This window comes from Glycine soja, chromosome 18, assembly GCF_004193775.1.
Source record: "Glycine soja cultivar W05 chromosome 18, ASM419377v2, whole genome shotgun sequence".
Lineage (NCBI taxonomy): Eukaryota > Viridiplantae > Streptophyta > Magnoliopsida > Fabales > Fabaceae > Glycine > Glycine soja.
Window position 1 is genome coordinate 55533615 of NC_041019.1, and position 27113 is coordinate 55560727.

A 27113-nucleotide genomic window follows, 5' to 3' on the forward strand; every position below is an offset into this window, starting at 1 on the left:
CTTAAAACTATGTATTTTTTATTATTAAATTAGTCTCTCTTTTTTATTACGAATATTAAATCAGTCTCTGTAGCATGAATTCTGAAAAAAAAAAACTAAGCTAATAAATGAATTTACATATTTAAAGACCATAGGTATACTTTTTTTATGAGTTTATCATTCAACAAATACTTTATTATTTATTTTTGAAAACATTAGTAAATGCAAAACCCCAGTCACTGACGAGGGTTTTTGAGCCGTCGTGGGCACTACTGCATCCTTCATTCCCAGAACACCATTTTCTCTCTTAAAGGCGGCGACGCTTTCATTCCATGTCTCCACTCTCTTCATCTATGAATTTGGAACCCTTTTTTTCATTCTTCTTCTTCTCTTTCCTATTCCATTCAGTTTGATGTTCCCTTCCCCCAATTCCCTCGCCAAGGGACTCAATTCTCTTCCCAACCCTCTCATTTCCCAATCCTCTCACTCCGCCATTTCGTCGAACATGTGGCGGCACGCCGCCAAACACGTCTGCCGCGGTATTATTCGCCAAAACTTCCACCCTCCAAGGCTTCTCGCTCTCTCCCACGGCTCCGTTTTCTCCCCCAAAAGGGAGGTTTTGCTGTCCAGCGTGGCAAAACTAAACTGTATTGCCCGTGGCGATTTCCAGTTTCAGTTTGGCGCCAAAGGGTATTCCGGTGTTGCCGAGGCGGTTTCTTCCACTGATGTGGAGGAAGATGGTGGTACTGCTGTTGATGAAATTCAGCAACTTTTATGGCAGGAGATGAATGACGAAGTGGAGAGTCAACTGGGGGAGGAAGAGGGTGCCCCAATTGATGAAATTCAGCAACTGTTATTGCAGGAGATGAATGAAGAAGAGAAGAATGAATTGGTGGAGGAAGAGGCTGCCCCAGTTGATGGAATTCAAGAGCTATTGCAGGGGATGAAGAAAGAGAAGCAGAAGAAGGTGGTTGGGTATAGGTGGAAGAATCAGGGGAAGGGTGTGGGGCAGTCTAGGTACCAGGAGCTGAGAAGGAGGCAGGTTAAGATTGAGACTGAGATGTGGGAAGAGGCGGCGAAGGAGTATAGGGAGCTTTTGATGGACATGTGTGAGCATAAGCTGGCACCCAATTTGCCATACATGAAGTCGCTCTTTCTCGGCTGGTTTGAGCCTCTGAGGGATGCCATTGTCAAGGAACAGGAGATGTATAGTGAAGGGAAGAATAGGATGGCCTATGCGCCATACTTTGTTCAGTTGCCGGCTGACAAGATGGCTGTTATCGCAATGCATAAGTTGATGGGGCTGTTGATGACAGGAAACGAACGTGTCACCATTGGCACTGCCAGGGTTGTGCAGGCTGCGTGCGGCATAGGTGATGCCATTGAAAATGAGGTTGGATGTTGCATTCATCGTGTTGTTTGTGTTCGTTTTGTTTGGACCTGTCTTATGTGCACAAATAGTTTAAATTGTTCACTTCATACTGTTTTGAATTATGTTCTGCAAGTTTAATGGCATTCCTTTCGTGTTAGTTCAAAAGAACTGGAGACTAACCTAGGAACAACCTTAGAAAACCCATGGGAATGTGGAGGAAGTTCAAAAGGTTGGAGAGGGGGAAGGGGAGTATCTTGAGGTGAAGACCTACTTAGTTACCTCTAATGTTGTAATAAAGTAATGGCTTTCATCTTATGGTTTTTAATAGAAAAAAAATATAATTATGTTCGAATGTTTTTTGGAGGCAGGTATGGTAGCCAGGTGTGTCAATCATAAGATGGGGATGAATATGTGTGATGTAAGGGTTTTTTGGGTATCTCTACAGGTATGAAATCGAAGATGGGGAGTACACTACTAGCTACTCAAACTGATTCGTATCTCCTCAAGTCACATACGCATATTGATATGTATACAATTAAAGTATAAGGCTTGATAAAAGACTTTAAAATTGTGCCTTTCTAATGGCAAAATGCTCCTTCTTTTTGTCCTATTATCCTATATATGTTCTACCATTTATTCTGAATACTCCCGCCATCCCTAATTATAAGACCTTTTTCAAATATTTGTTTGTTCCTTTTTATAAGACTCTTTTCTAATTTCTAGATGCATTAATTATTTTTTCCTCTAGATACCCTTACTTAATTATTCTCTCTCCAAACATTAATGAGAAACAATTAAGTAGATAGAGAGATAAAAAGGATAATTTTGGAGTGTTAGTACAAATAATTGACGGATTTAATACGATTAACTAAATTAACTATTTTTCTTAAGGAGTGTGAATTAGTTAAAAGGGTCTTATAATTAGGGAGGAGGGAGTAATAAACTTCCTTGGGAATGACATTTTATATCTATAGGTATATTAATTGAATATCTTGTTATGGGTGCAACCTTATGTATTGTTTATTATTTGATGGCTCAGGTTAGAATACACAAGTTCTTGGAGAAAACTAAGAAGAAAAAGGGTGATAGAAGCAACAAAAATAAAGCAGGTGAGTCTGTTGCTGACATCAAAGAGGAACAAAAGCTACGGAAAAAAGTCATTGATTTGATGAAAAAGCAAAAGCTAGTTGCAGTGAGGGGGCTAGTGAAGGGCAAGGATGATACAAAACCGTGGGGAGCAGTCATAAAGACAAAGGTTTGTGTAGCCTCCCCTACACTCTAAATTTCTCCTTTGCTATTTGTTTGCTTCTTAATGAGATAGTATCCTATCCACTTCACAGGTAGGAAGCCGTTTAATTGAGCTCTTGTTGCAAACAGCATATATACAACCACCATCAGATCAATTACCGGATGCTGCACCTGATATCCGACCTGCATTTGTTCATTCATTTAAAACAGTGACAAAAGAGTCAATGTGAGCTTTATTCTCTGAATCTCATAGTCACCTTTAAATTTTCCAGCAGTGTTTTAAATTGTTGCTCTGGATTTTTTTATTTATTTAAACAGTAAAGCAAGCAGAAGATATGGTATTATTCAATGTGACCCTCTAATTCTTAAAGGACTTGAAAGAACCGTAAGTATATTCCGTCACCTTCTGTTCTTCAGTTGAAGTTTAAATTGAATTGTTCATCATTTGAGATATCTCCGAGTAACATTTTTGGTATTGTATTACTATTTGCCAAGGTTTTTGAGCCTTCAGTTTGGAAAAGAGATTTATGTTATGGACTTCTTTACTGATAAGTTAGATCCCTAATTGAATCAGGGCTAGGAAAACTTTCACTTGTAACAATGCCTTTGCTGAATCTTGACAATCAAAGGATGCAGATGATATGTTAGGAGAAGAGAGAATTAAGGAGATATGTGAGAATATAGCTAGAACTGAATCTTGCCAATTTAATCTTTTTCCTATACTTTGAATTCACAATAAGTTTATATATTAGGGAACTTAAAGCATGTATATTCCTACTTGTAAGTAAGACTTTGTATAGTGATTTTACCAGGATACTACCTTCAATAGAGTCCTAACCTATTCATAGAAAAACCTAAACCCATGATCCTAGAACTATAAAACTGTTGTGGAAATGAGATTTTGCTGTCAATGCGGTTTATTAGGTTGTAACATAATGCTCGAGAATTCTAAGGTAGATCTTTAACTTCAAAATGTAGTTCCTTTTGCTTAGCCCATTAAAGGATATCGCTCCAGTATTATGATCTGTTGGTCATTTCATTGTCTTCGGTATTTTGCTAAATGGACTTTGGTGTCCAATGGAGGGTGGGGGTAAACTTACTTGCTAACCCTGTAGTTAATTGGCATTGTAGTCATGCTCTTGGCACATCAAAGCTTATTTCTTCTTTTTAAATATACTTCTCTTCCAGCCATAGCTCATAGCTTGGCTATTGGTTATGTCCTAGGATCCGTATTTTATTATTCAGTGTCTGGGAGTAGATTAATAGAGTTTCTTCCATGGAAAAATCACATACTATATTGGAGTTGGTTGTCAATGAACAAATGGCTCTTGTTCTCTCACCTGTCTCTCTCCATATCTCTGATTGAATGGCGTGAATTTTCAGAGGTTTATTAGTTTATCTAATTGGGAATCAAAGCTAAAGCATATGGACAGTTTATTTCAATCAGTTCTCAATAGATGATTGCATCTTAATATCCTATATTGTTTGTATATTTTTAGATTTATAGCCATCTTTGCTCCTGTCCATGGATTCTACAACTCATTTATTTCTTTTTAAAATTTTTGTTTTTCTACAGGCCAAAAATATGGTCATTCCTTATATGCCTATGTTGGTTCCACCGGTCAACTGGACAGGGTATGATAATTTGCTGTCTTGTTTCCATTCTGTATTTCAATTTTATGGTTGGGTATGATTTTAAAGCTTTTCTTTAAGCTAATGCTATAAATTGGGGCTAGAAGGTGGTCCAAACTCCAACCAAGGTAAAAAAAAAATCTGAAGATAATCAGTATATTATACCCCTTAATATAGTATTCTTTGGTGGAATTGGTTGTGGAGGAATGATCTCTTAGCTTCTCTGTGGTAATGCTTGGGCTGTGGTTGTTTTTTGTTAAAGGGTTTTGCTATTTCTGATTGGCATTGGGATTAGGCTACCCTGTTTAATTCCTGGTGTCATTTTTTTGGTTATGATTTTTGTTTTTGTTTTTGTTTTTCCTGCTGTCGAGGATACTTCATGCTTGCCGCAATGTACTTTTCTTCTACTCAATTATACTATTGACCCTGTAAAAACTTCCATTTACAATTAGCTTCAAAATTTGAATCAGGATTTTCCTTGTACACCGTCAAGCACATGAATCAATGTTTACAATTACTGTTTTTCTTCTTTTAGCTGAATTTCTGACTTAAGTGCTGACTTCTCCATTTTCCCTTTGCTGTACTTTCACAGTTATGACAAAGGTGGACACTTGTTCTTACCCTCTTATGTCATGCGTACTCATGGAGTCAGGCAACAGCGTGAAGCTGTTAAGAGGGCCCCTAGGAAGCAACTAGAGCCTGTATTTGAGGTCTGAGTTTGTTATAGATGTCAATGTCATGCATGTTGGGTACACTACAGTGCAAATATTAGTGTTACTCAATGAAGAGTAGTGTTTGAACTGAATGTGTGTGTATGTGTGCATTCTTTTGACTATGCTTTTGTTTAAATAGGAATTATGGGATGATTTTTTTCATAAACACATATAATACTCATATGATCAGGCTCTGGATACTCTCGGGCATACGAAATGGAGGGTAAATAAGAAGGTACTGAGTGTTGTAGACAGGATATGGGCTAGTGGAGGCCGTATTGCTGATTTGGTGGACCGCGATGATGTAAGTTCAATTAAATGGCTGCTGCTTGTTTGTTTGTTTGTTAATATCTTTCTGTTTTCAACTAATTATATTGCTTGTTAACTTGTTTCATTATTACTATGCATAAATCTTACAAGGACTATGGATTATTAATTTTATATTTTGAATTATATGCTTTAAGAGACTTATGTTGACTATAGTTTGAAATGGTGTTTAACTTTCTATTGCTAGGTTCCTTTACCTGACGAGCCAGATACTGATGATGAAGCGAAGATAAAGAAATGGAAGTGGAAATACAAATCTCTGCAGAAAGAGAACAGAGAGAGATATTCACAACGTTGTGACATAGAACTTAAACTTGCTGTAAGCTTCCTTGAACATTATGTACATTAGTTTGTAATCCATATTCTATGTCTGGTGACACGCCCGATGTGGGGTACAGGTAGCGCGAAAAATGAAGGATGAAGAGGGTTTTTACTACCCACACAACCTTGATTTCCGAGGGCGTGCATATCCCATGCACCCACACTTAAATCACCTTGGTTCAGATTTATGCCGGGGTATATTGGAATTTGCAGAGGGACGCTCTCTTGGAAAGTCGGGCCTACGTTGGCTGAAGATACACTTGGCAAATCTATATGCTGGTGGTGTTGATAAACTATCATATGAAGGTCGCTTAGCGTTCACTGAAAATCATTTTGAAGACATATTTGATTCTGCAGACAAACCTCTTGAAGGGAGGCGGTGGTGGTTGAAAGCAGAAGATCCATTGCAGTGCTTAGCTGTGTGCATAACTCTAACTGAAGCTTTAAGAAGTTCTTCACCAGAAACATTCATCTCACATATTCCAGTACATCAGGTATTTGCCTGGTTTAGAGGGTATGAAACTGCCACACCTAATAAATCAGGTGGACACTAGGAGTGGCAAGTACTTCTACTAAAACAGACTGCATTACATTATACCAATCTGAACCAATTCTTTATAATTAATCATGGGTTGGGTTGGGATGTTGAGTTAGAATTTTTATCTTACAAAGGTGTAGTGGAAGATATCCAATTCTAAATTTATAAAAATAGATTAGCAACTAATTATCTCCTTTTATGTGTAATGAACATCATATTTCTTGTCAATTGCTATAGAAGAACATTGATATATTAGGGTTCATTGCTTGTTAGTCACCATTTGAGCTAATAGTGATAAAAACCTAATTTAAGCAAAAACTAAGGGCAAATTTTTCTTTGGAAAAGTGATGCCACATTAACCCTTTCTGTACACAAAAGCCAAACCTCTCAATTTTGAAGATGTTCCATTTTTCAGGTTAATCAGGCTACTTTGGCTTTTAAATCGCCTAGTATATGTGCATATAATTTCATTGAATATACTTTGCTTTTGTTTACCTACCTCTGGATAACAGTAAAAAAATATATGGATGATATAGGGGACTAGAACTTGGAGTGCATGAATGATTTTGGTAAGAAGAGGGTAGTAATTTTGGTTATCATTACTGAAAAATTGATATACACCGCTCATCTTAAAAGTCCCTAGATTTGAATTCCTTTGGCAGCTAGAATATAATGAGAGAAACTTGACAAACCTCATTGTAAACCTTATGTGATTCTAATGTTCCCTCCTTACAAGTGAATTATTTTTCTTTTAGTATTAAATTTTGATTTTATCTTTCTCCTGTTGATGAGGATGAGCCTAGGATCAATGGTAAGGTTGATGCCTTCTGACATGGTGGTCACAGGTTCTAGTCACTGAAATAACCTCTTTGTTCATGGGTAATACTGCATGTATCTGTGTATCTGTCCCTCCCCATACCAACATTGTTGGGAGCCTTGTGCACTAGGCTATCCTTGTCTTTCTCATATGGATATAAGAATTTTAAGAAATAATTTTTGGTATTCCTTTAACATTTTTCATCATTTGGGTTGTGCTCTTCACTATTGTGTAAAATCATCAGCTTAATCTATTCTTGCTAGTTTTTCATGTCTAAAATCAATCACCAATTAACCATGTAATGCTCATAATTGTCATTGTCAATTTTATCATTTTCCATCTGTGTATGGAATGAATCCATGTTTATTAACTAATCACTGAATCTGTACTACCATAATTTTCTCTCCTAGGATGGCTCCTGTAATGGCTTACAACATTATGCTGCCTTGGGGAGAGACAAGGTAAAGGCCTTGGTCACTTTTCTTTTTTCCCCCAATTCTTTGGTCCTATATATTAGAATTCAAGTTAGAGAATGAATATCAGTTTTGAATGTAGCTCATAAGATTTTGATAATTGTTGAAAATGATTTTGGCTTGAATAGATTAACATCACACCTATGTACATTCGTAATATTTGGTTGATTTTTACTGTCAAGTTTGTTGTCTCTTTGGGCTTTGTCCAAACTAGTCTTGTCATAAGTGGCACTGGGTGAAACCTATGCTCATGTTGTCCTGTACTTATTTATGAGCAGAAATATGTGATTATCATGTGTTCAGTGAGAACTCTTAACTGATGTTCCCTTAATATATTCATCTCCTAATGTGTTTCTTGTCCCTATCACTTGGCAAATTTGCATGCCTTCTATTATATTTTCCACTTCAGAACATAACATTATTGCCAATCAGAAATGCTGTCGAGTAATTTATAATTTAACTTTTTTATTCAGTTAGGGGCTGCTGCTGTCAATCTAGTTACAGGAGAGAAGCCAGCAGATGTTTACTCAGGAATAGCAGCTAGGTGAGTTAGTGTATTGTTGCATATAGCTTAAAATTTGAACTGCTACCAATTAGCATTTAGGTTTCCTTTTTTTGGGGGAGGATAAACAAAGAATTGTTTATACATATCAGGACAATATATAATGCCTAGAATGCAAATATAAGTTGAACTCAAATACTGTTATTTTCAACAAGATTGGACCTGCTATATATATTTTTTCTGCTAATATAGAACTCAAATACTGTTATATTTTGCTAATATAGATTGGATTGCTACCAATTGTTGCATATAGCTTAATATATATATTTTTCTCTCGAAGTTCTTATGTTTTCCTCTCAATTAGAAATTTAGGAGGTATAACAATGTTTTACTGTAGTGATGTGTGTCAAGGATGACCACACTAAGCCTTTATTTATAATGAGCAAATAGGATTAGTATTGATTACATAGGATCAATCTAATAATGAGTAATAAGTACTAAATCACTAATTACTATCTAAATAACAGAATAATATGAAATCTTAACTGGAGGAAGAGAGGGGAGAGGCCTCAATGAGCATTAACCTGCTAAATATTTCTCCAAGGATTTTTCTATGATTCAGGTGGATGCATTTGGTTGGGAGCATAAGGGTTAAGTTTGATGATGACATTGGGCCTTTTTTATTATCTTAGAAAACTTATTGGTAGGCATGGAAGTATTCAAACTATCTCTTTATATTTTTACAAAGTTTAATTAAACTAATGGTTGATTTAAGCAGTTACAAACAGCATGCCAACTTTCTTGCATTACTGTTGGGGGTGTTAGAATTGTTGGAAGATAAAAGGAAGCAGTGTTTGACCACTTTGTTTATGTCTTTGCTATGGAGGATGTTTATTGTGCTCTTATGTTTTGTGTTTTTCATTCTAATAAAATTTCTTTTATAAAAGATTATGTTTATGGAACTATAGTCTTTCCAGTTTCCATTCATGTTATTATGATATGTGGAAAGCTTTTCTTTTCTTTTTAGTTTTGCAGCCCTTTTTTTAAGATGTGAATTTTCCCTTGTGAGAGGGATGATCTCAAACTAAACAGCTCAATTATAAAAGAAATCATTTCTATGTAGAGTATCAAACATCATGCAAAGGGATGCTCAGAAAGATCCTGCAGTTTTTCGTGATGCTCTTCATGCAAGGACTTTAGTTAATCAGGTTCTTTTCTGTTCTTTTAATCTGATGAGGTTCATATTTATGCAAGGATATAGGTTACTTACAGTTGTTAGAAAGTGTAAATTATAGTTTGTTTGGAATCATAAACATGAATGGAAAATGAAAATAATTTATTGCGTAACCGGTTCTAGTTAATGCTGTACTTTTCTCTTTTCACTCCTTCTCAACTGATTTTGAGCTGATCTTGAACTTTTTTTAGGTGGATAGAAAATTGGTTAAGCAGACAGTGATGACATCAGTGTATGGTGTCACTTATATTGGTGCACGGGAGCAGATAAAAAGGAGATTGAAAGAAAGGAATGCCATTTCAGATGATAAAGAGCTCTTTGGTGCTTCTTGTTATGCTGCAAAGGTTTGAGTTAAGATGATTGTTTTAAATGCCTAGTAGCTGTTGGATAGGTATGTATGTGGTGTTTGTTTAATCTTTATTCCGTTCTCACTTCTCAGGTCACCTTAACTGCCTTAGAGGAGATGTTTCAAGGTGCACGAGGTATCATGAGCTGGCTTGGTGACTGTGCAAAAGTATGTTGCATTACTCATTGTACTGACATGCGTGTGTGTTTGGATAGAAAATTGGTTAAGCCGACAGTGATGACATCAGTATAAGGTGTCACTTATATGATTATGACTAAGACAATTTGAACAGGTAATTGCTTCTGAAAATCAACCAGTGCGCTGGACCACTCCTCTTGGACTTCCTGTGGTGCAACCTTACCGTAAACTAGGAAAGCATATTGTGAGTGCAATGGGATTTTTTTTTAATTACATCTCTTCTTTCAAGTTCCTAGGATTTCAAGGCATTCTTTAGGTTAATAGTCTATTATTATTATTGTTATATGGTTGCAGATCAAAACTTCACTTCAAATTTTGACATTGCAGCGAGAAACAGATAAGGCAAGTAAACTTCACATCATTTTATAGATATGGGAATGGGAAGTATTTTGAATAAAATTAGGATCCCCCCTCCCTGCCACAAAATAATTTCCATCTTAACCTTAAAGATAAATTTTTGGACTGAGGTTTTTTTTAAGAATGCTGCAAAATTTCATGCTATTCTCTGTATCTATATCTATATATCTAAACGTATGGCATTGCATGCAAAAAATTTATTCATGTATCTTTTACTCATCAGCACCTGCCAGTATATTGCCTGCACAGCAATTTTGTCTTGCAGGCTGGTGTGGTTTTATATGCAAGATGCGTGAGTATGTCTGATGATGCCCTTTGAGTGGTTGCTGTGATCAATCTTGGATTTCCTACTTCAAGATTCTTAGCCAATGTTCAGGATTTTTTTTGTTTTTTAAAATAGATCTCTCAAGGAGCTGGTAAAATAGAAATTATTTCTCAAAAATAAACTGAACCGAATATGCATTAAAAATGCCCCTTTTCAATTTTAAGAATTTCAAATAATAACCATGAACATTGTAAGATTATTTATTTGATAATAAATTTTTTTTTATCAAATTTTCTTACTATTGCACATTGAAAATTAGTTCATCAATTTGTGTATATGAAAATTCTATATAAAAGCATTAACAACTTTTTATAAACTGAGCAAGAAAAGGAAGACAAAAGGATATTTTTGTAAGTAATTGCAGGGTAAAATCACTTGTAATAAAAAGGTTAAAGTTTCATGCTTGGGAATTTGTGATTCCAGTGAGTTGGAAGACTTCAGAACATGCTTGGGAATCTTCCTTGAGTAATTGTATCTTTTTGTATAAACAAGTTAACAGACATTTCTATCATGTTTTTTTTTGGGGGGGGGGAGGGCGGGGAGAAAATTTTGGTATTTTAATTTATATTTTCCAGAATTAAATTGTGTATTTTTAATTCAAATGTTCTAGGTCATGGTCACAAGGCAGAGGACAGCATTTCCGCCAAATTTTGTTCATTCACTTGATGGCTCTCATATGATGATGACTGCTGTTGCCTGCAAAAAGGAAGGTTTGAGTTTTGCAGGTATTTCCTTGATAGGCCATCTCTGTTGTTCCCCCTTTTTCAGTACAGGACCCTGCTAGGGACTAGGGCCAGCCCCACCACTAAAGTGGTGCCTAGGGTGAAGGTAAAAGGAGAAGGGACATTCCATCAGAGGGTCAAACTCCTATACCATGCAAATGTCCCAAACAAGTGAACCAAGCTTGTGGTTCCACTTATATTTAGTTGTTAAAGAATTATGATACTGATGATGAATAATTTCTGCTGCATGCTTGTAGGGGTTCATGATTCATATTGGACGCATGCATGCGATGTGGATAAAATGAACAGAATACTGAGAGAGAAGTTTGTAGAACTCTACGAGACCCCAGTGCTGGAAAATGTATGGTTTAAATAGTTGTTTGCATCCAATGCTATTCCTAGGTATTATAATTATATTTGTGATGAAACTGATTTCATTAGTGTAAATGGCCCCAGCCTGAATGATTTTAGATTTGTCTGCAAATGAATTACAGATGTTTCTTTGGGGAGTGTGCATTGTTTTCTGGGATTTGGATAGTACTTCCTTCATTGCTTATAAAAATCGGAAAACTAAGCCACTGTTATTTGACAAGACGTGGAATCTTAATTTTTGTTATGCTTGCAGAAGAAAGGAATCAGAGTGGCATCTTGATTTGTTATTTAATTTTTTATCATAATTTTTTTTACTTTGTTTTGATATCTATACATTATTGCTAGATTTCTCATCTATTTATTTCGTGAACAGTTACTGGAGAGCTTTCAGAGCTCTTTCCCATCATTATCTTTTCCATCCTTGCCTGAACGGGGAGACTTTGACTTGAAGGAAGTTTTAGAGTCACCATATTTCTTCAACTGATCACCATCTTCTGCCTTCTCGAATGCTTGGACTGTCTTCTAGGGCTTACTGATAACATTTCATGTTATGTCTGTGAGCATGGCAACAAGATTTCTTCTGAAAGTATTCATTGTAAAGGCTATTTCAATTGCTGTATATATCTTCAAAGACATCCAGAGCCTTGAGCAGGACCTTTGTGGTATGATAGGAAATTCACCCATTGCCAACTTGGCTGGTGATGTATGGATGGAAAAGATTCTGAGGGTGTACACCTATTATACGAGATAGCTTATGAAGTGGTGCCGTGCGGCATTCAGGAGGCTTCCAAGGAAAGCCAAAGGGTTAAAATTTGCATTTATGGACACTGAAGTTTGCACAATGAATTTTATTTATTGATTTCAAGGATTTGGAGCATCATTAACAATGAGTAGCAAATCTGATAGTTCTGCTCCCAAGTCACCATGGAAATTATGGTATGGATAGTTGCAAAACCATCTTGAAATCAACAGAGAATTCTACACTGTTCATTTACATTTGTACAAGGTTTTTTTTTTCCCTTTCTTGTAAGTATGAAGAGGCATTTTTTGTTTGAATTAGTGTACCTACATGATTATAGTATACGTGTACTATTAACTTATAAAATTTTAGTGACTGCAATCAATGCCATATTGGTCATCAGTTCAAGATGGTTTAATGCTGACAAAGTTGATAAACGAGACATTTCAATTTCCCAAAGGTCATTCATTTCCTTTAGAATTTTTTGTGTTGCGCCTGTCCATTGATTACTCTCGTGATGTAATAATCCTCCTACATCGAGATGGAAACTACCAATTTAGTTTTCTAAGTTATAAAATAATAAAATTTATATTATATGTAATTTCTAAAGTATGAAATATCTATCGACTTAGTATTTAAGTTTATGTATTTTACTGAATTCAGGGACTAATATAAAAAGATTATATAATGAGGGTACTGTTTATCATGATTTCTAATAATCAAGGGATTATTTATATAATTTTTTTAGGAATCATTTGGGAGAGAAGGTAATACTTGATGAAATTGATAGTTTAAAGCTTTTTGAGTGTAGAGGCATTGCTAACTGTAACGACGAAATGGCTAAGGAATGTGTTTTAAGTTTATATATTTATTTATAATATATATACATTATGAATCGCGAAACAATATGCTTACATGTCAATTTCACCATATCACATGTTTTAATGATGTATATCCGCTACCTCTCACATACGGCGTTTACCATGTCTCCTTCAATTCCCAACTCACTCAATAACTCTCATTTGGTATTAAAGCTTTTGTAACTCACATCTCCACAATTAGTGTTTTATTCTTAAATGTGGCAACTTCATTGTCTTTACATAGACATTAAAAACTTTTGTAACTCCTATCTCCATAAATAGTTCGTTATTGCCAATACACCCTATAAAACATGTAAGCAGTAGAACTCAGAGACAGCACAAGCCAGGCAGCTAATGATGCAACAGTAAATGCTTCATATGGTTGAACACAAACCCCTGATTCCTTTTGTATTTGCTTTTGGTGGCCATCGTTTTTCTCAACAAAATAAACTTTAAGAAAATACTATTTGTAAAGTCTGTTACCATTACAATATTCTTGTATTTACCATGTTTAAAGAGAACGAGAAAAAGAAAGCTAACAATTTTGTTGAAATATAAGGGTGCAGACAGCCTTTAATTAGAGTCATTTCTTCAACGACAGACACTTGTCACAACTGAAAAGTGATAACAAAGCTCGAAAGCACCAACATTTTAAATAATACATCTATAATAGCATCAAGGCAGTCCTAGCTTTCCAAAGGACAGTAGCATGCAGAGTGTACATTGGTCTAAGTTTTGGGTCTAAACTGCTTTGCTAATAATCATAATGGCGTAGCCTGCCTTATTCCAAACTTCTCACAAACAGAAGTCACTCGCTACTCAGACCATGTGGCTGTACACGCAGCAACCTTTGGACAAGGGTACCAGACCAGTCAAGTGCATCTGTCTGTCACTACATTTTACTATAGTGCTTTCACCCCGCCATGTCTCTGCTGCATTAGTTCTTTCACTTCTATTTAACAGAGGATGGAAGTCACTGGAAGTCATAGATAACCAATTCTACATTTAAGTGCATCGATGATGAGTATGGTATACCTGGTCCCTCACCGATATATTAAGGTGAATGTACAGCCTAAACCCCCCTTCTTGCAATGAACAATGATGCACTTCACCCGACCTTAGTAGCCATATCTATCATTCAAGGAAGTGCGTCCATCACCTGATTGTCCTGCACAAAGCAAAGGAATGTATGATCATCCGACAAAATGACAATTCAAGCACTAGTTAAGTCAGACTATTGAACCAAAATGTGCTTACCTTCAGGAGGAACCCATGAGTCATAATCCATCTCATTATTCAAGAAGGATGGTTTCTCGGGCCCAAGCACTCTTTTAGGCCCCCTCCTCTCTTGGCCTTCATATCTTTCCTCATCATCATTAGTATACAGTCCCTTATTATGCTTTAATAATAGTGCCACAGCATCCTCAGCCATTTTTTCACCTGAAGTGGAAGATGTCAATTGTTGAGAGGCATCATTACTATTTGTTGCAGTTGTCTCAACTTGCTTCCGTTTCCTTATTATTAAACCAGCAGCAGACTCAATTTTAGATTCCACTGAAGTATTTGCATTGTCTCCACTGCCCAAAATTTTGCTCCTGTCCTTATAGTCCACAAACTGATTGGACTCGTCTATCTCATGCAGATGCAGAGAGGGCAGCAACTGTTGGGTATCATCTATAACCCTATCCTCTACAGCTCCAAGCCATTGGGGCTTTGGTACAGCAAATACAACATTTTCAGCCTTCAACCTGTCAGAGTCAGGTTCCGACTTGTCTAAACCCAAAGTTGAAGCTCCAGCCTTTTCCCCTTCTATAGAGCCATCTTCCTTGACAGGGGTCTCACTGATTTTCTGGGTTTCCACAGGTGGATTCTTGTTATCTGCTTTCACACAAGGCTCACTGCTTTTCTGTGCTTCTGCAGGTGGTTTCTTCTTGATGGTAATAATTACTTCTTCAGATTTTTTTGGTTTGGGTTCGTGTACTTTCAACTCCCTTTTCTTGGCAGCTTCTCCTGTTGGGTCAGCAATCTTCAACAGGTAGCATATCCTATCCAGCTCGGACTGAAGCGTTGACAATTCCTTTTCAAGTTGCTCACTTTTATCATGCACTGACAGAAAAGAAGAAATCATAATAGATAAGCACAAGACTAATCTCTATCTGCAGCATAAGACATGATATACAAAATGTGAAAAAAAGAAACTGTCTACCAAAGACATTATACTTTGAAATAAACTAAAATACTGAAAGCTTAATATATTTAGTTAAAGGAACTCTCACCTAGTTGAGATGAAAGCCCTGACATGTATGCATCAAGTGAGTCATCAACTTCATCTTGTGTGGTACTCTCTGACTTCGACAATATTTTGTTCTTTTCCATCATAAGCAACTCTTTCTTCTCATCCATTTCCTTGGTGATGACCTCTCTCTTGTCAAGAAGAGTATCTGCAGTCTCAACTTGATTGTCACCAGGTTTCTGATGTAAAGGCTTTTTATTTGTCCGGTCATAAAATTCATCATCATCATCATCACTACACAACACAAGTAATTACCAACATGCGCTTTTGTTTTGGCACATCACTATAAATATTGCAGCATGAAAGAGCCAAGCAAGCACATTAAACATTGCACTTGTTTCACTCCAACAAAACTACAACATTCCAAGAAAAGTAAAATAGCTTTAGCAGTTAAAAATCTAGTTCCCATCATTTAATATTCAAACATGAAATTCATCTCAATAAGTTTCACCTTTCACAAAAATTTTCTTCCATCAGTGATATTATACCTCAAATATTCTTCTTCGTCTTCCACTGCACCTTTTTTCTTCCCATGGGACAGCTTTCCTGTACGTGCACCCAAACTCTCTCGAATACTATCATTCAGTGTCTCTTCCAGGTTTTCAAGTTCTTCCAATATCTATCCCATTAAAAAAAAGCCAGCTTAGCAGCTTGCATGATCAATATTTACCCAATTAACAAGATGGCTTGATGAGAAAAAAATTCTAATTAAAAAACCTCTTACAATGAGACAATCACAGAATATGGAGAGCAATATATAAGGTTTTTGTCAAATTTATTTTCTCCAATATTACCTGCATTATTCTTTGCTCATTCCTAGCAATCTGAGTCTGTTGACCTTGAGTTAATCCACCCTGAGAAATGTCTTTAACTCGTATAGAATTTATTTCTTTCTTCATGTTAGCAATCTGTACAAAGAAAACAACACAAATATAGGATAAGTCCTTATGAGTATTATCATGGTTAATAGGTTTGCTGTGCACATATTATGCAACACCAAAAAAGTAGATCAACTGGTTGGTGAATTTCTCATGCAAATCAAAGTCCTAGCTAGCTCTCTCATCACAGGGATCTTAACAAGGCTTTTATATCTTTTAAATGATATGGTTAGCAACTTAGCATTCAATTTGAGGATTAGATATGATGATGGGTCACCAAATTAACAATCACGACACACCTTTTCCATTCTTTTTATTATTTTCTCACGGGTTTTTTCCTGTTTTTCTGTAAGTTGTCCTTTGTATGACTGCCATGTCACTTCTTCAACATCATCCTGAAATTTGAATCCATCAATTAATGAATCAGAAGACATAAATAGTCAACTTGAGTTTTCAAACAAAAAGTAGATTATGAAGTCTGAACATATAAAATGTTAATAATTAATTAGATAGTTCAAAGGAAAAATCATATATTATCATATATTCTGTATGTCATAATTACAAACCTCATCTTCTTCAATAGCATCCTCACCCATGCCCCAAGAAATACCCTCAGCAAGAGATGCTTCCTGCCTTGCTCTTCGGACTGAAGCTTCCTTATCTAGCATTGCTTCACGCATCTTCACTTCTCTCATAAGTTTTGCATTAGTTTCCTACAAAATAAAGCCAACATGAAATGGGAAAAAAAAAGAGAGTGGATAATAGTAATAACCAGATGAAAAAAATTACAATTTGCTTTAAAAAAAATGTGAAGAAAAGAAAGTTAGACATAAACATAGCCATGGAGTCACAAGGCAGCAACCAAACAACCATTGCACTAATGCTCACCCTTAAAGCTCATTATCACGTTGGTTAAATTTAGATAAGCCAATAAAGAAGGAATATTGTCTTCTTTATATTTATATAATTGGCAATGAGGTTTGAACCAAAGACCTCATGCAAACTACCAAAACCCAGGGAATATCTTTTTCTTTAAGTACACATTTAAAAATACAGCATTATCCTACATTATGTTAGGAGTTTCTAGCACAGCATATTTACATGATGGACAGCCTTGCTGCTGAGTTTGTTGCTCTTGGTTTTCTTTCTCAGATCATTAGAAATATTGTTTGTCTGTCACTGAATTTTGCTTCCTATAAATGCCCAACAACCCTTGGTGCACAAGAAATATCTTATATTGCATAATTGATAATTACATAAGGGGGAAAATGAAAGGGAGAGGAATAATTTAGGAAATATTGACAAGCATACTTTTAATTCAGAAATGATTAAACACAGTTGAGAATAATAGTTAATCCATGGTCCTAGAATGGTAAATAAGAATGCTTAATGATTATGAATAAATAAATAAAAATTGACTATGGTGTTTTCACTAATTAAAAATTTGTCCATCAAAACCCAGATAGAAATATGACAATAACTTGCAAAAAGAAAACACAAAAAAGGAAATGCGTGCAAAATCAATTAACCCCAAGCACATGAAATAGTGAGCTGGGACCCTTCCTTTTTTTCCTTTCCAAGAGAGATAATGAGACACATTTGCCAACACAAAACGATAAATGGTCATAAACATAATGAAAAAGAACATAAAAAAAAGAAGCCCAGATCTTACAGGAGGCATCAAGTCAGACGGTCCTTGAAAAATGAACAAGCGAGATGACCTGCAAATGTAATACAAGACAAGATGAATATATACAAACATAAATTAGGAAAATGAAATTCCTTGTAGATGAAAATCCTATCATCTTCATATCTACACTCACAACATTTAACAAACATAATCAATAATTAAAAATATGAACATGAAAAACAATCACAAGCCTTTTTTTTTCCCAACCATGTGGGATCAACTAACTACACAGATAAAAAAGTGTTTAGTCAAAAACCAAAATTTCAATAAGACTATTATTTGGGGCAAGATGTTTTGTAATGATTCAAAGTTATCCTTGGTCTTATTCAATCTCAAATTATTGAGCTATCTTCAATCTGATTGCACGTCACAATTCAACTGGACTCATTGCATGCCCCTATAAGAAGCAATAGTTCCTCAAGAAAGCTGCAACTAACAAACTTTTAATGGCTTAATAACTACCGCATAGATTCTAACAGATATGTAGCACATGATTCATAAATAGACTAAACAAATAAACCAATTACACCATCTGAAATAATAATAATAAAAAAAAGTAACAATGGCTTAAGTGAGAACCAGAACAGGCAAGAGAGAAAGACTTGTTTATTGTAAAGCAGTAAAAATATACAGATAAATGAAGAGGTGAAAGAAAGAGAGAAAAATATATTTTAGCATGATAGAAAAATAACCACACAAATACCTACCGGCCAAATCGAATGACATCACCAACATGCAAGTCAACATATGTGTTTTTCTCCACCTAAGCAAACAGGAAAAGGAAAAGGAATTGTCATTGACACTATAAAGTTATAAATTTGCAGAGATTTTTCCTCACAGCTGAGCTCAAATATTTCAATAAAATACATTAGAACTAGGCATGAACTAAAGGTGAAAAATGTTAAATTAAATTACAATTACGGTGAATATGCAATTGATTCTTGTGACTTTCATCAACTTTAGAGTTGCTAATATAATGCTGGGCATACACAAGATTTTTTGCATATACATTACTTGAATCGGGATAATATCAAAGATAACCTTTTGAAAGTGCTAATGAGCGCCACCACAATGTAGCATTGTTATTCACTTGAATTATACTCACATATCTCTTTTATCAAAAATAGATTGTTTTTTGCGTCATGAAGGATTACAGACTCAATAACCTCACCAGTAAGTACAACACAAGACTCTTGCCAAGATTATCTCTGCTTTAGCTAAATGAGGTCTTTAATTGATAAACTTGGTTCACTAAGTGCAGAGGGGAATATTTTAGATGCAGCCCAAGTAGCAAATGAGGTAGTTAAAGGTTTTTTATTTGTTAAAAACATGGGGTTTAGTTAATCACTTTTGGATAAGGCATTGGCAAAAAGCATCTCTAACTGAACCATATCAGCAAATAAGCTTAGCTGACTCTTCTTCAGTTCAATTAGTGACAGCATAGCTACATGTTAGCGACAGATATTATGCCTCACGTAAAAAGGGGAATTCAAATAAAAAAATAATTTAAGAATAAGAGCTTAAATACAAAAAAGTGGCAATTCCAGCATCTCTGCCACAGTAAATTATTCCAAACATGAAAAATTAAGGAACGGGAATCACAAAAAATATTTGATGTGTCAAAGATCTTATAGAAAATATCAACAAAATTTAGAAGGGAGAGGAAATGCTATGTAATACCTGATTTTTGTTCAAAAAGGTTCCATGAGTACTCCCAAGATCATAGAGATATGCATCTCCACTTCTCTTAAACTGTACAACTAGCAAAAGACAAATGAAAACCTTGGTAAGAATCATGGGCGAGCTTTATGAATTGTTAAATATGTGAAACTATACAATGAAAACTTCATTATATCATAAAATAATTTAGACATTATATCTCTTAGGAACAGTTTCCCTATTTCTTTTGTTTCCAGATTTTCATTACATGATTTGCCTACCTATTTACTTAGGATTATGATATTGTACTGGTATAAACAAGTGTTAGTACTTTATGCTTTGTATAAAAACTGTAACACATTACAGTACTCACGAGAATATTATTCAGTCTCTATTCTTTCAGTTACCTCCTTCAATACCTAAAAACCTATAATTTGAACAAGAATGCCACAGTCTAACCAATAAGGGTAAAATTTGATTTAATAAATTCACAAAGTCATGCACAACTTCAATATGACTTCTAGATGTTTTCAAAGTGGATGCCGGAAGTCCAGTCAAATTGGCTATTACGATAGTGCATGCTAAAAGATAGGTTTATATCATCTAATGTATGGTAAAAAATAATCAACTCTAATCTTCTTTACCACAACACTCAGCAGTTCATATACGTAGAATCACGAAGGCAGAGATTGCCTACAACATAATTGACCATAAGCAAAGCAATATTGTAGTATGCAACTTCACTCTACACCAATTATATTGTTAGTGCCATGCAATTCAGAAGAGATAATGAAGATACTAAACTGAGCTTGCAGAACGTACCAGCATGAAACCTAGAAATAGTGGGGTGCTCGAGCACGAAGTCGCAGAGATCCAATCGGCCGAACATGTAAGCTCCTTTCTCGAACACGTCGAATTTGTCGATGATGGAACCGTCCTTCAGAACTTCAAGGTAGAATTGATGGCAAGGAGCGGCGCCCCACGGAGGAATCTTATACGGAACTGCCACACCCTGAGAGGGAGCATTGCTCGAATCGCGAGCTGGTGGCGGTGGCGGCGGCGGTGACGGTTCCGCTGAGTCACGAGGAGGAGGAGGAGGCATTGACGGTGGCGCGGTGTCAGGTGGATTAGGGTTTTTGGGGGGTGGGGGACCCATGGAGTTCGTCATTGCGATTCTTCGAAACCGAGAGAGGTTGAAGAAAAGACAGAGAGAGTAAAGGGAATGCAGTGTGAGAACAGAGGAAAAGAAGGAGCCAAGCAGGGGTTTCTCCTCTTAAAAATATAAAAGAAAGGAATTTTTTTAATTAAATACTTAGGTTTAAAATTTTAAATTCACTTTTGAACAATTTTATTGTATATTTAGCCTTTCATGTTTTTAATATTAAACGATTTTATTAATTCACGATATAAAAGTTTGTACGCTCACAATTCAATGATCACTTGAATAATTTTTTTAAAATAATGAAAAAGAGTATCATTCATCTAACTTGAACAAAATGAATAAATTATTATAAACTCTTTTAATATTTGTTTTTATTTCTACGAATAATAAATAAATAAATAATATTAATTTAATAATAAATAAATTCAGATAATAAAATTTATTTCATAATATTTTCTATCATATTATATGAAAAACTAAATTTTGTTTAACAACTTTTTTAAAATTCAATTTATAATTCTTCAACAAAAGTTTGAATGTTCAAAAATTTAAAACTTTTTTATTTGGTTTTTAAACAAAAAATTGACTGTCGTTAAACTTTTTAAAAATTCAACTTTTGGTTATTGAAACTCATTAAGTAAATAAAAAATAGGATTCAAACTTTTTTATTATAAATTTTAATTATGTAAAAAAATATTTATTAATAAACAAACTAATAAAATCCTAGTCTATATTACAGATAATGAAACATTGACAGCATGAGCCAATTTGTTTAGTGATTAAAAATTAAATTTAAAAGTTTAAGAATCTTAATTGGTTAAACTTTTATTTAAAAATTTAAATTTAAGAAATAAAAACTTAGTTAAAGAAAACCAATCAAACCCTCTTTATAGTTAGATTAAATCCAAAACTAACAAGCACATAATCACAATAAATTTGTAGATCAATTTCTTTTTGTAATTTCAAAAGCAAAAATTATCAATCGCAAACAATAAAACCTTAACTTCTATCAATCTATACTCGTTACTCCTGGTGAATCATAAACCATTCTATATAAACCTTGTGTGTTGAGCTTGAACACTTGAAATCGTGACATGTTTAGAATTTTAAAAATTGTTTAATGTCTTAAGAAGGAAAAATAATGGTAAAAAGTCACACTACACCGTTTCAATAAATAAATAAAAAAGGTTTTTAACATGGATATCAATTTTCAATCTAGCATCAAGTCATCCAAAATTAGAAAATAAAATAAAAAAATCTAGAGCCACACAAGCATGAATAGGCATGCATGTCTATCAAGCACACAATTGAACCGTAAAACGTATCACAAAAAGATCTATGCTTACGATTTACTATATATACGTTTAGAAACACCAGCGAAAAAAGATCAATTGATCTCCAAAAATTCATGATAGAATTCAATAAATTTACCCACCCAAACATAAAAAGGACAAAAACTTGAAGAGACTTTAACATATCAATACAAAGACATTGGTGAGAAAGAGATGGCTTTTCCCATATGAGATGGTTAATGTTGCTGTATGTTCTCACTCAAATCTTGTTTGTGCATTAACGCCTAAACTAAGTCAGAATATAACTAATATTAATTTGTTTAAAAACAAAAATTGAATGAGATATCTATCACTACATAGCTTCGTATGCTCACATTTCACTACAAGACATAAATTAAACCGAACTATCTTCATCAACAAATGATTATCCTAGCCACATTACCCTCATATTTCTTTTATGATAAAAAAGGAGAAAAATTAATTTATATTTTTTTACATTTATTATTATTGTTATAAATGGAAGGTAGACGAGCAATGTAAAATTAGGAAATGTGAAATTATTGATATAGTTAATACACATGGAAAACAATGGTATGTATCTATGTGTCCTTGTAGAATATAATCAATATATTTTGAAGGCATGGTGGGCATTGGTTTTCATTAAGGCTTCTTTTATGAAGGCTTTTGCTTTTGCAAGACTTACTTCAGTCTACTCTAATTTTCTATTACCTTGAGTTTGGCTTTTTACAAGCAACTTGAGTAAAAACATTAAATAACGACAAACATTCCAGTAAAATGATATAGTTAGAAATTGAAGGTGAAGCATTTTTTCAGGCTAATAATTAAAGCAATAACTTTTTTCTAAACACTTTGGCAAACTAATTATTAAACCATGTACTTGTCTTTAAGCTTAGTAGTATATGATTGTTGATTATTTCAAAAGCTGAAAAGAAAACTCCTTTTCGTATCAAAACCACATTGAAGAAGAAAAGTTGCCCTAGTGCTAATGAACCATAATCTATATCAATGATAGAAGCAACACACATAGGAATTCAGGAAGTTGAAAGCAAATAAAGAAAGTTATGTTAAATCCTAGATTCAAGCCTTACTATGATATAGAAACGCCCAGAAATGATTCAGACAACTCTTTCACATATGACAGCAAGAAAGTAAGTAGAAGTTAAGTTGCATAGGTATATCATCCATATTAAAACTAACAAGTCCAACAACATCAACAAAACATGTTTAAGCAAAAAAAAATAATCATAATCTATAGTAGTTTCTTAATTTTTTTTCAAAATGATCAGAGTACATTTTGTTTGGGTTCCAAATTCTGATAAAGTGTTATTTTTGTGAATAATTTGTATTTTACCAAAAGACATTAATCCAGGTTTTAATAATAAAGCAAAGCATCACTATGACACTTCTCCTCCCTTGGGACATCAACATAAATAATTGAAAAAATAATAACTTTGGAACCAATCCTGTTTTGCAAACGAGCTCGATCCCACACCAATAGTCTGTGCTCTTTGTTTACACCCATTGCCAAACTACCAAAGCCCGCAAAATAAGTTGTGGTAGGGCTTCTCTTGTTAATCATCATAAATACTAATTCCAATACTTATAACTTTTTTATCCAATAAAATAACAAGGTAGTCTATTATATACTCAATATGAGAGTAAACCGTCAATAGAATTAAGTATACAATTGAGGATAAAATAAAGTTCATATTAGTATACTTATTATTTAAAAGTGATTACATTTTGACAATTAAATTTTTTTAACACCCAGTCAACAATTCTTTTTTCTATTTTTTTCTTTCTATCAGATTACATTATCTATCCATCGAATGAAGCTCTTATGTCTCTTCTCTCTCTTTCTTTCTCTTGATTCAAAGTTTTCCCATAAACATTTTTCATTCAATAATGCACCAACTAAACACTAGATTGACCATTTTCAATGCATGCACGACAAATTAGTACAATAGATTGACAATTATTTCAATGCAAATACGATAAAAAAAAAGTAAAGATTGGAACAAGATTACATATTCCTAAATTGTAAAAAGAGTCTCTCTATACGCAGTCACTTGGTATCCATCAGGAATATAATCAAATGATCTTTGTTCTTCCACCTCTCCATCTTGATTCCATTTGACCAATACGCCAGCAGGATCACTTCCAACAATACAACCATTTTCAGCATTGCATACTGGTAAGGCTGAACCAGACCAAATGTCATTGATAATCAAAGTATTCGTCTTTGTCCAAGATGTGTGGTCTGTGTATTGTTTCAATTCCCATATTTGAATTGAAGTTTCAACCTGCTCCATCTCCCTCATAACACATAGACACAGTGATTCTCCAAATACATTCAAAGCATGAGGTAGGCAATAAAATTCAAACTCATTCGGCACATGTATCTCTGAAAAAGTTCTTCCTACCAAATCAAAGGCAAGAACAACATGCATGTATGCCTCATACTTATAAACAAGCCAATGGAGGGCATTGCTAAAAAATGTCCCAGTTAAGTTGCGGCCATTCCAGAGATTGCATGATTTGTAATGCAAATCTGCAGCAAGTGGAATATGTATCCATGCATTCTCTTTAACTGAGAAACACTCCATGTGGCTTGGAGAGTCATATTCGGCAAAGGAGATTACAACCACCATGTAATCTTTTGTTCTTGGATCATATCCAAGACCATGACAGAACAAGAAGGAATCGCCAGGGGTAATGAAGGAGACATTGGAAGACCATTGTATCATTTTGTTTTGACCTGTGGATGGATTCCACAGATAAAGAGTACGACAGGATTCCAGAAGAAGAAAACCTCTGCAGGAACCTTTGATTTGAACACAAGGTTTAGGATGACGATGGCCCAAAAAACTAAGGGACAATGATTGGTAGGAAGATTCATCATGTAAGGATTTGATGGGGTTAATGCTTTTGAAGTGGTTAACATCAGGTGTTGTGATCATCAATGTCTCTGCCCGTTGCCCATACTTGAAATGTCTCTCTGCGAATTCAGGGTCAGAAATCAGATTATTCCACTCTTTTCTCACACACTTGAAGCTTACAAGAGACTTCACAGGCAACTTCATTAGAATTTTTTCGGTTAACTCTCTTGGAATATACGTGTTCATCATTGTCATATGGTATAAGTTTTTTTGCTATTAGCTTTGGTGCTTTGCATTTGCATACAGCATATATATATATATATAGAGAGAGAGAGAGAGAGAGAGAGAGATTTAAATATAGATATAGATAAGATAGATACAGATATATAGTGAAATTAACTTTCAAATTAACTTTAGAAAAAAAAACGTGTAGCATTTAATGCTATTATTATAATTATATATATGTATAATTATTTTTCCTTAGGTGGAAGGATGCAATTTTGTTAATTAATTAAAATTTAAGAAAATTAGTTTGAAAACATATTTTAATAAATAAATGAATAAATATTTTTTTTCAAATTATTTTTCTTAAATATTAATTAATTAACCAAAATTTGGTGTAAGATATAATAAATGATTTCTTCTTAGGCTAATTCAAGCATATATAAATATGATATATAGAAAATAATAAGTAAATGAATATATGCAAATAATTTTTTTATAATATGTTGAAAGACACAATTTTGTTAATTTAATTAAAATTTGAGAAAATCAGTTTGAAAACATATTTGTTAATAAATTTTAATTATGTAAAAAAATATATTTATTTATAAAAAAACTAATAAAATCCTAGTCTATATCGCAGATAATGAAACATTGACATCATGAGCCAATTTGTTTAGTGATTAAAAATTAAATTTTTAAAAGTTTAAGAATCTTAGTTGGTTAAACTTTTATTTAAAAACTAAAAATTAAAATTTGAAAATTTAAGAAATAAAAACTTAGCTAAAGAAAACCAATCAAATCCTCTTTATAGTTAGATTAAATCCAAAACTAATCCAAAACTAACAACCACATAATCACAATAAATTTGTAGATCAATTTCTTTTTGTAATTTCAAAAACAAAAAATATCAGCCGCAAACAATAAGACCTTAACTTCTATCAATCTATACTTGTTACTCCTAGTGAATCATAAACCATTCTATATAAACCTTGTGTGTTTAGCTTGAACACTTGAAATCGTGATATGTTTAAAATTTGAAAAATTGTTTAATGTGGAAAACTGATGGTAAAAAGCCACACCACACAGTTTTAATAAATAAATAAAAAAAGATTTTAACATGGATATCAATCTTCAATCTAGCATCAAGTCACCCAAAATTAAAAATAAAATAAAATAAAAAAATCTAGAGACACACAAGCATGGCATGTATATCAAGCACATAATTGAACCGTAAAATGCATCACAAAAAGATCTATGCTTAAGATGTACTATATATACGTTTAGAAACAGCAGGGAAAAAGAGAAAAAGATGGCTTTTCCCATATGAGATGGTTGTTTCCTTATGCTATCACTCAAATCTTGTTTGTGCATTAACACCTAAACTAAGTCAGAATATAACTAATATTAACTTTGGAACCAACCCTGTTTTGCAAACGAGCTCGATCCCACACCAATAGTCTGTTCTCTTTGTTTACACCCATTGCCAAACTACCCAAACCCGCAAAATAAGTTGTGGCAGGGCTTCTCTTGTTAATCATCATAAATATTAATTCCAATACTTAATAACTTTTTTATCCAATAAAATAACAAGGTAGTCTATTATATACTCAATATGAGAGTAAACTGTCAATAGAATTAAGTATACAATTGAGGATAAAAAAAAAGTTCATATTAGTATACTTATTATTTAAAAGTGATTACATCTTGACAATTAAATTTTTTTAACACCCCGTTAACAATTTTTTTTCTATTTTTTTCTTTCATCAGATTACATTATCAATCAAATGAAGCTTATGTCCCTTCTCTTTCTTTCTCTTAATTCAAAGTTTTCCTATAAACATTTTTCATTCAATAATGCACCAACTAAACACTAGATTGACCATTTTCAATGCATGCACGACAAATTAGTACAATAGATTGACCATTATTTCAATGCAAA

At 34.0% G+C, this 27113-nt stretch overlaps 3 protein-coding genes across 5 annotated transcripts; 1 reads left to right on the plus strand and 2 right to left on the minus strand.

Annotated features, from left to right (window-relative positions):
• Positions 1-202: 202 nt before the first annotated feature.
• Positions 203-12679, plus strand: LOC114396502 (DNA-directed RNA polymerase 2B, chloroplastic/mitochondrial-like). The gene is made up of 19 exons (XM_028358513.1): positions 203-1372; positions 2391-2606; positions 2692-2825; positions 2918-2984; positions 4176-4234; positions 4824-4941; positions 5135-5248; positions 5459-5590; positions 5670-6086; positions 7358-7408; positions 7894-7964; positions 9046-9130; positions 9348-9500; positions 9596-9670; positions 9795-9884; positions 9995-10042; positions 10993-11107; positions 11362-11465; positions 11850-12679. Exons 1-19 carry the CDS (start codon positions 392-394, stop codon positions 11958-11960), a joined length of 3141 nt encoding a protein of 1046 aa, XP_028214314.1. The 5' UTR covers positions 203-391; the 3' UTR covers positions 11961-12679.
• Positions 12680-13457: 778 nt separating this feature from the next.
• LOC114396680 (kanadaptin-like) lies at positions 13458-20860 on the minus strand. Of its 3 annotated transcripts, XR_003663318.1 has the most exons (12): positions 20418-20860; positions 19617-19696; positions 18644-18699; positions 17919-17967; positions 16813-16959; positions 16546-16641; positions 16163-16276; positions 15857-15987; positions 15352-15602; positions 14333-15181; positions 14111-14243; positions 13458-14027 (listed from the first exon to the last, which is right to left on the minus strand). XR_003663318.1 is itself a non-coding variant. In XM_028358774.1 (11 exons), exons 1-11 carry the CDS (start codon positions 20761-20763, stop codon positions 14194-14196), a joined length of 2169 nt encoding a protein of 722 aa, XP_028214575.1. In that variant the 5' UTR covers positions 20764-20860; the 3' UTR covers positions 13458-14193. The 3 variants fall into 3 exon arrangements, 2 of the variants coding, with proteins under 2 accessions (XP_028214575.1, XP_028214577.1); XM_028358774.1 differs by having other exon boundaries at positions 13458-14243; XM_028358776.1 differs by having other exon boundaries at positions 13458-14243; positions 19617-19688; positions 20418-20547.
• A 3243-nt stretch (positions 20861-24103) lies between these two features.
• LOC114397436 (F-box/kelch-repeat protein At3g06240-like) lies at positions 24104-25198 on the minus strand. The gene has a single exon (XM_028359472.1). It carries the CDS (start codon positions 25196-25198, stop codon positions 24104-24106), a length of 1095 nt encoding a protein of 364 aa, XP_028215273.1.
• Positions 25199-27113: the final 1915 nt, after the last annotated feature.

What these genes read in the sequence shown, in the direction of transcription:
- LOC114396502 (XM_028358513.1), top strand. Translation starts at nt 392, where the DNA reads ATGTTCCCTTCCCCCAATTCCCTCGCCAAGGGACTCAATTCTCTTCCC. An exon ending in CCACCGGTCAACTGGACAGG is followed by an intron (nt 4,235 to 4,823) that starts GTATGATAATTT and finishes GTACTTTCACAG; the next exon opens with TTATGACAAAGGTGGACACT. An exon ending in GTAAACTAGGAAAGCATATT is followed by an intron (nt 9,885 to 9,994) that starts GTGAGTGCAATG and finishes ATATGGTTGCAG; the next exon opens with ATCAAAACTTCACTTCAAAT.
- LOC114396680 (XM_028358774.1), bottom strand. Translation starts at nt 20,763, where the DNA reads ATGACGAACTCCATGGGTCCCCCACCCCCCAAAAACCCTAATCCACCT. An exon ending in TATTTCTAGGTTTCATGCTG is followed by an intron (nt 19,697 to 20,417) that starts GTACGTTCTGCA and finishes GTCTTTTGCTAG; the next exon opens with TTGTACAGTTTAAGAGAAGT. An exon ending in ATGCTATTGAAGAAGATGAG is followed by an intron (nt 16,642 to 16,812) that starts GTTTGTAATTAT and finishes TTCAAATTTCAG; the next exon opens with GATGATGTTGAAGAAGTGAC.
- LOC114397436 (XM_028359472.1), bottom strand. Translation starts at nt 25,198, where the DNA reads ATGATGAACACGTATATTCCAAGAGAGTTAACCGAAAAAATTCTAATG.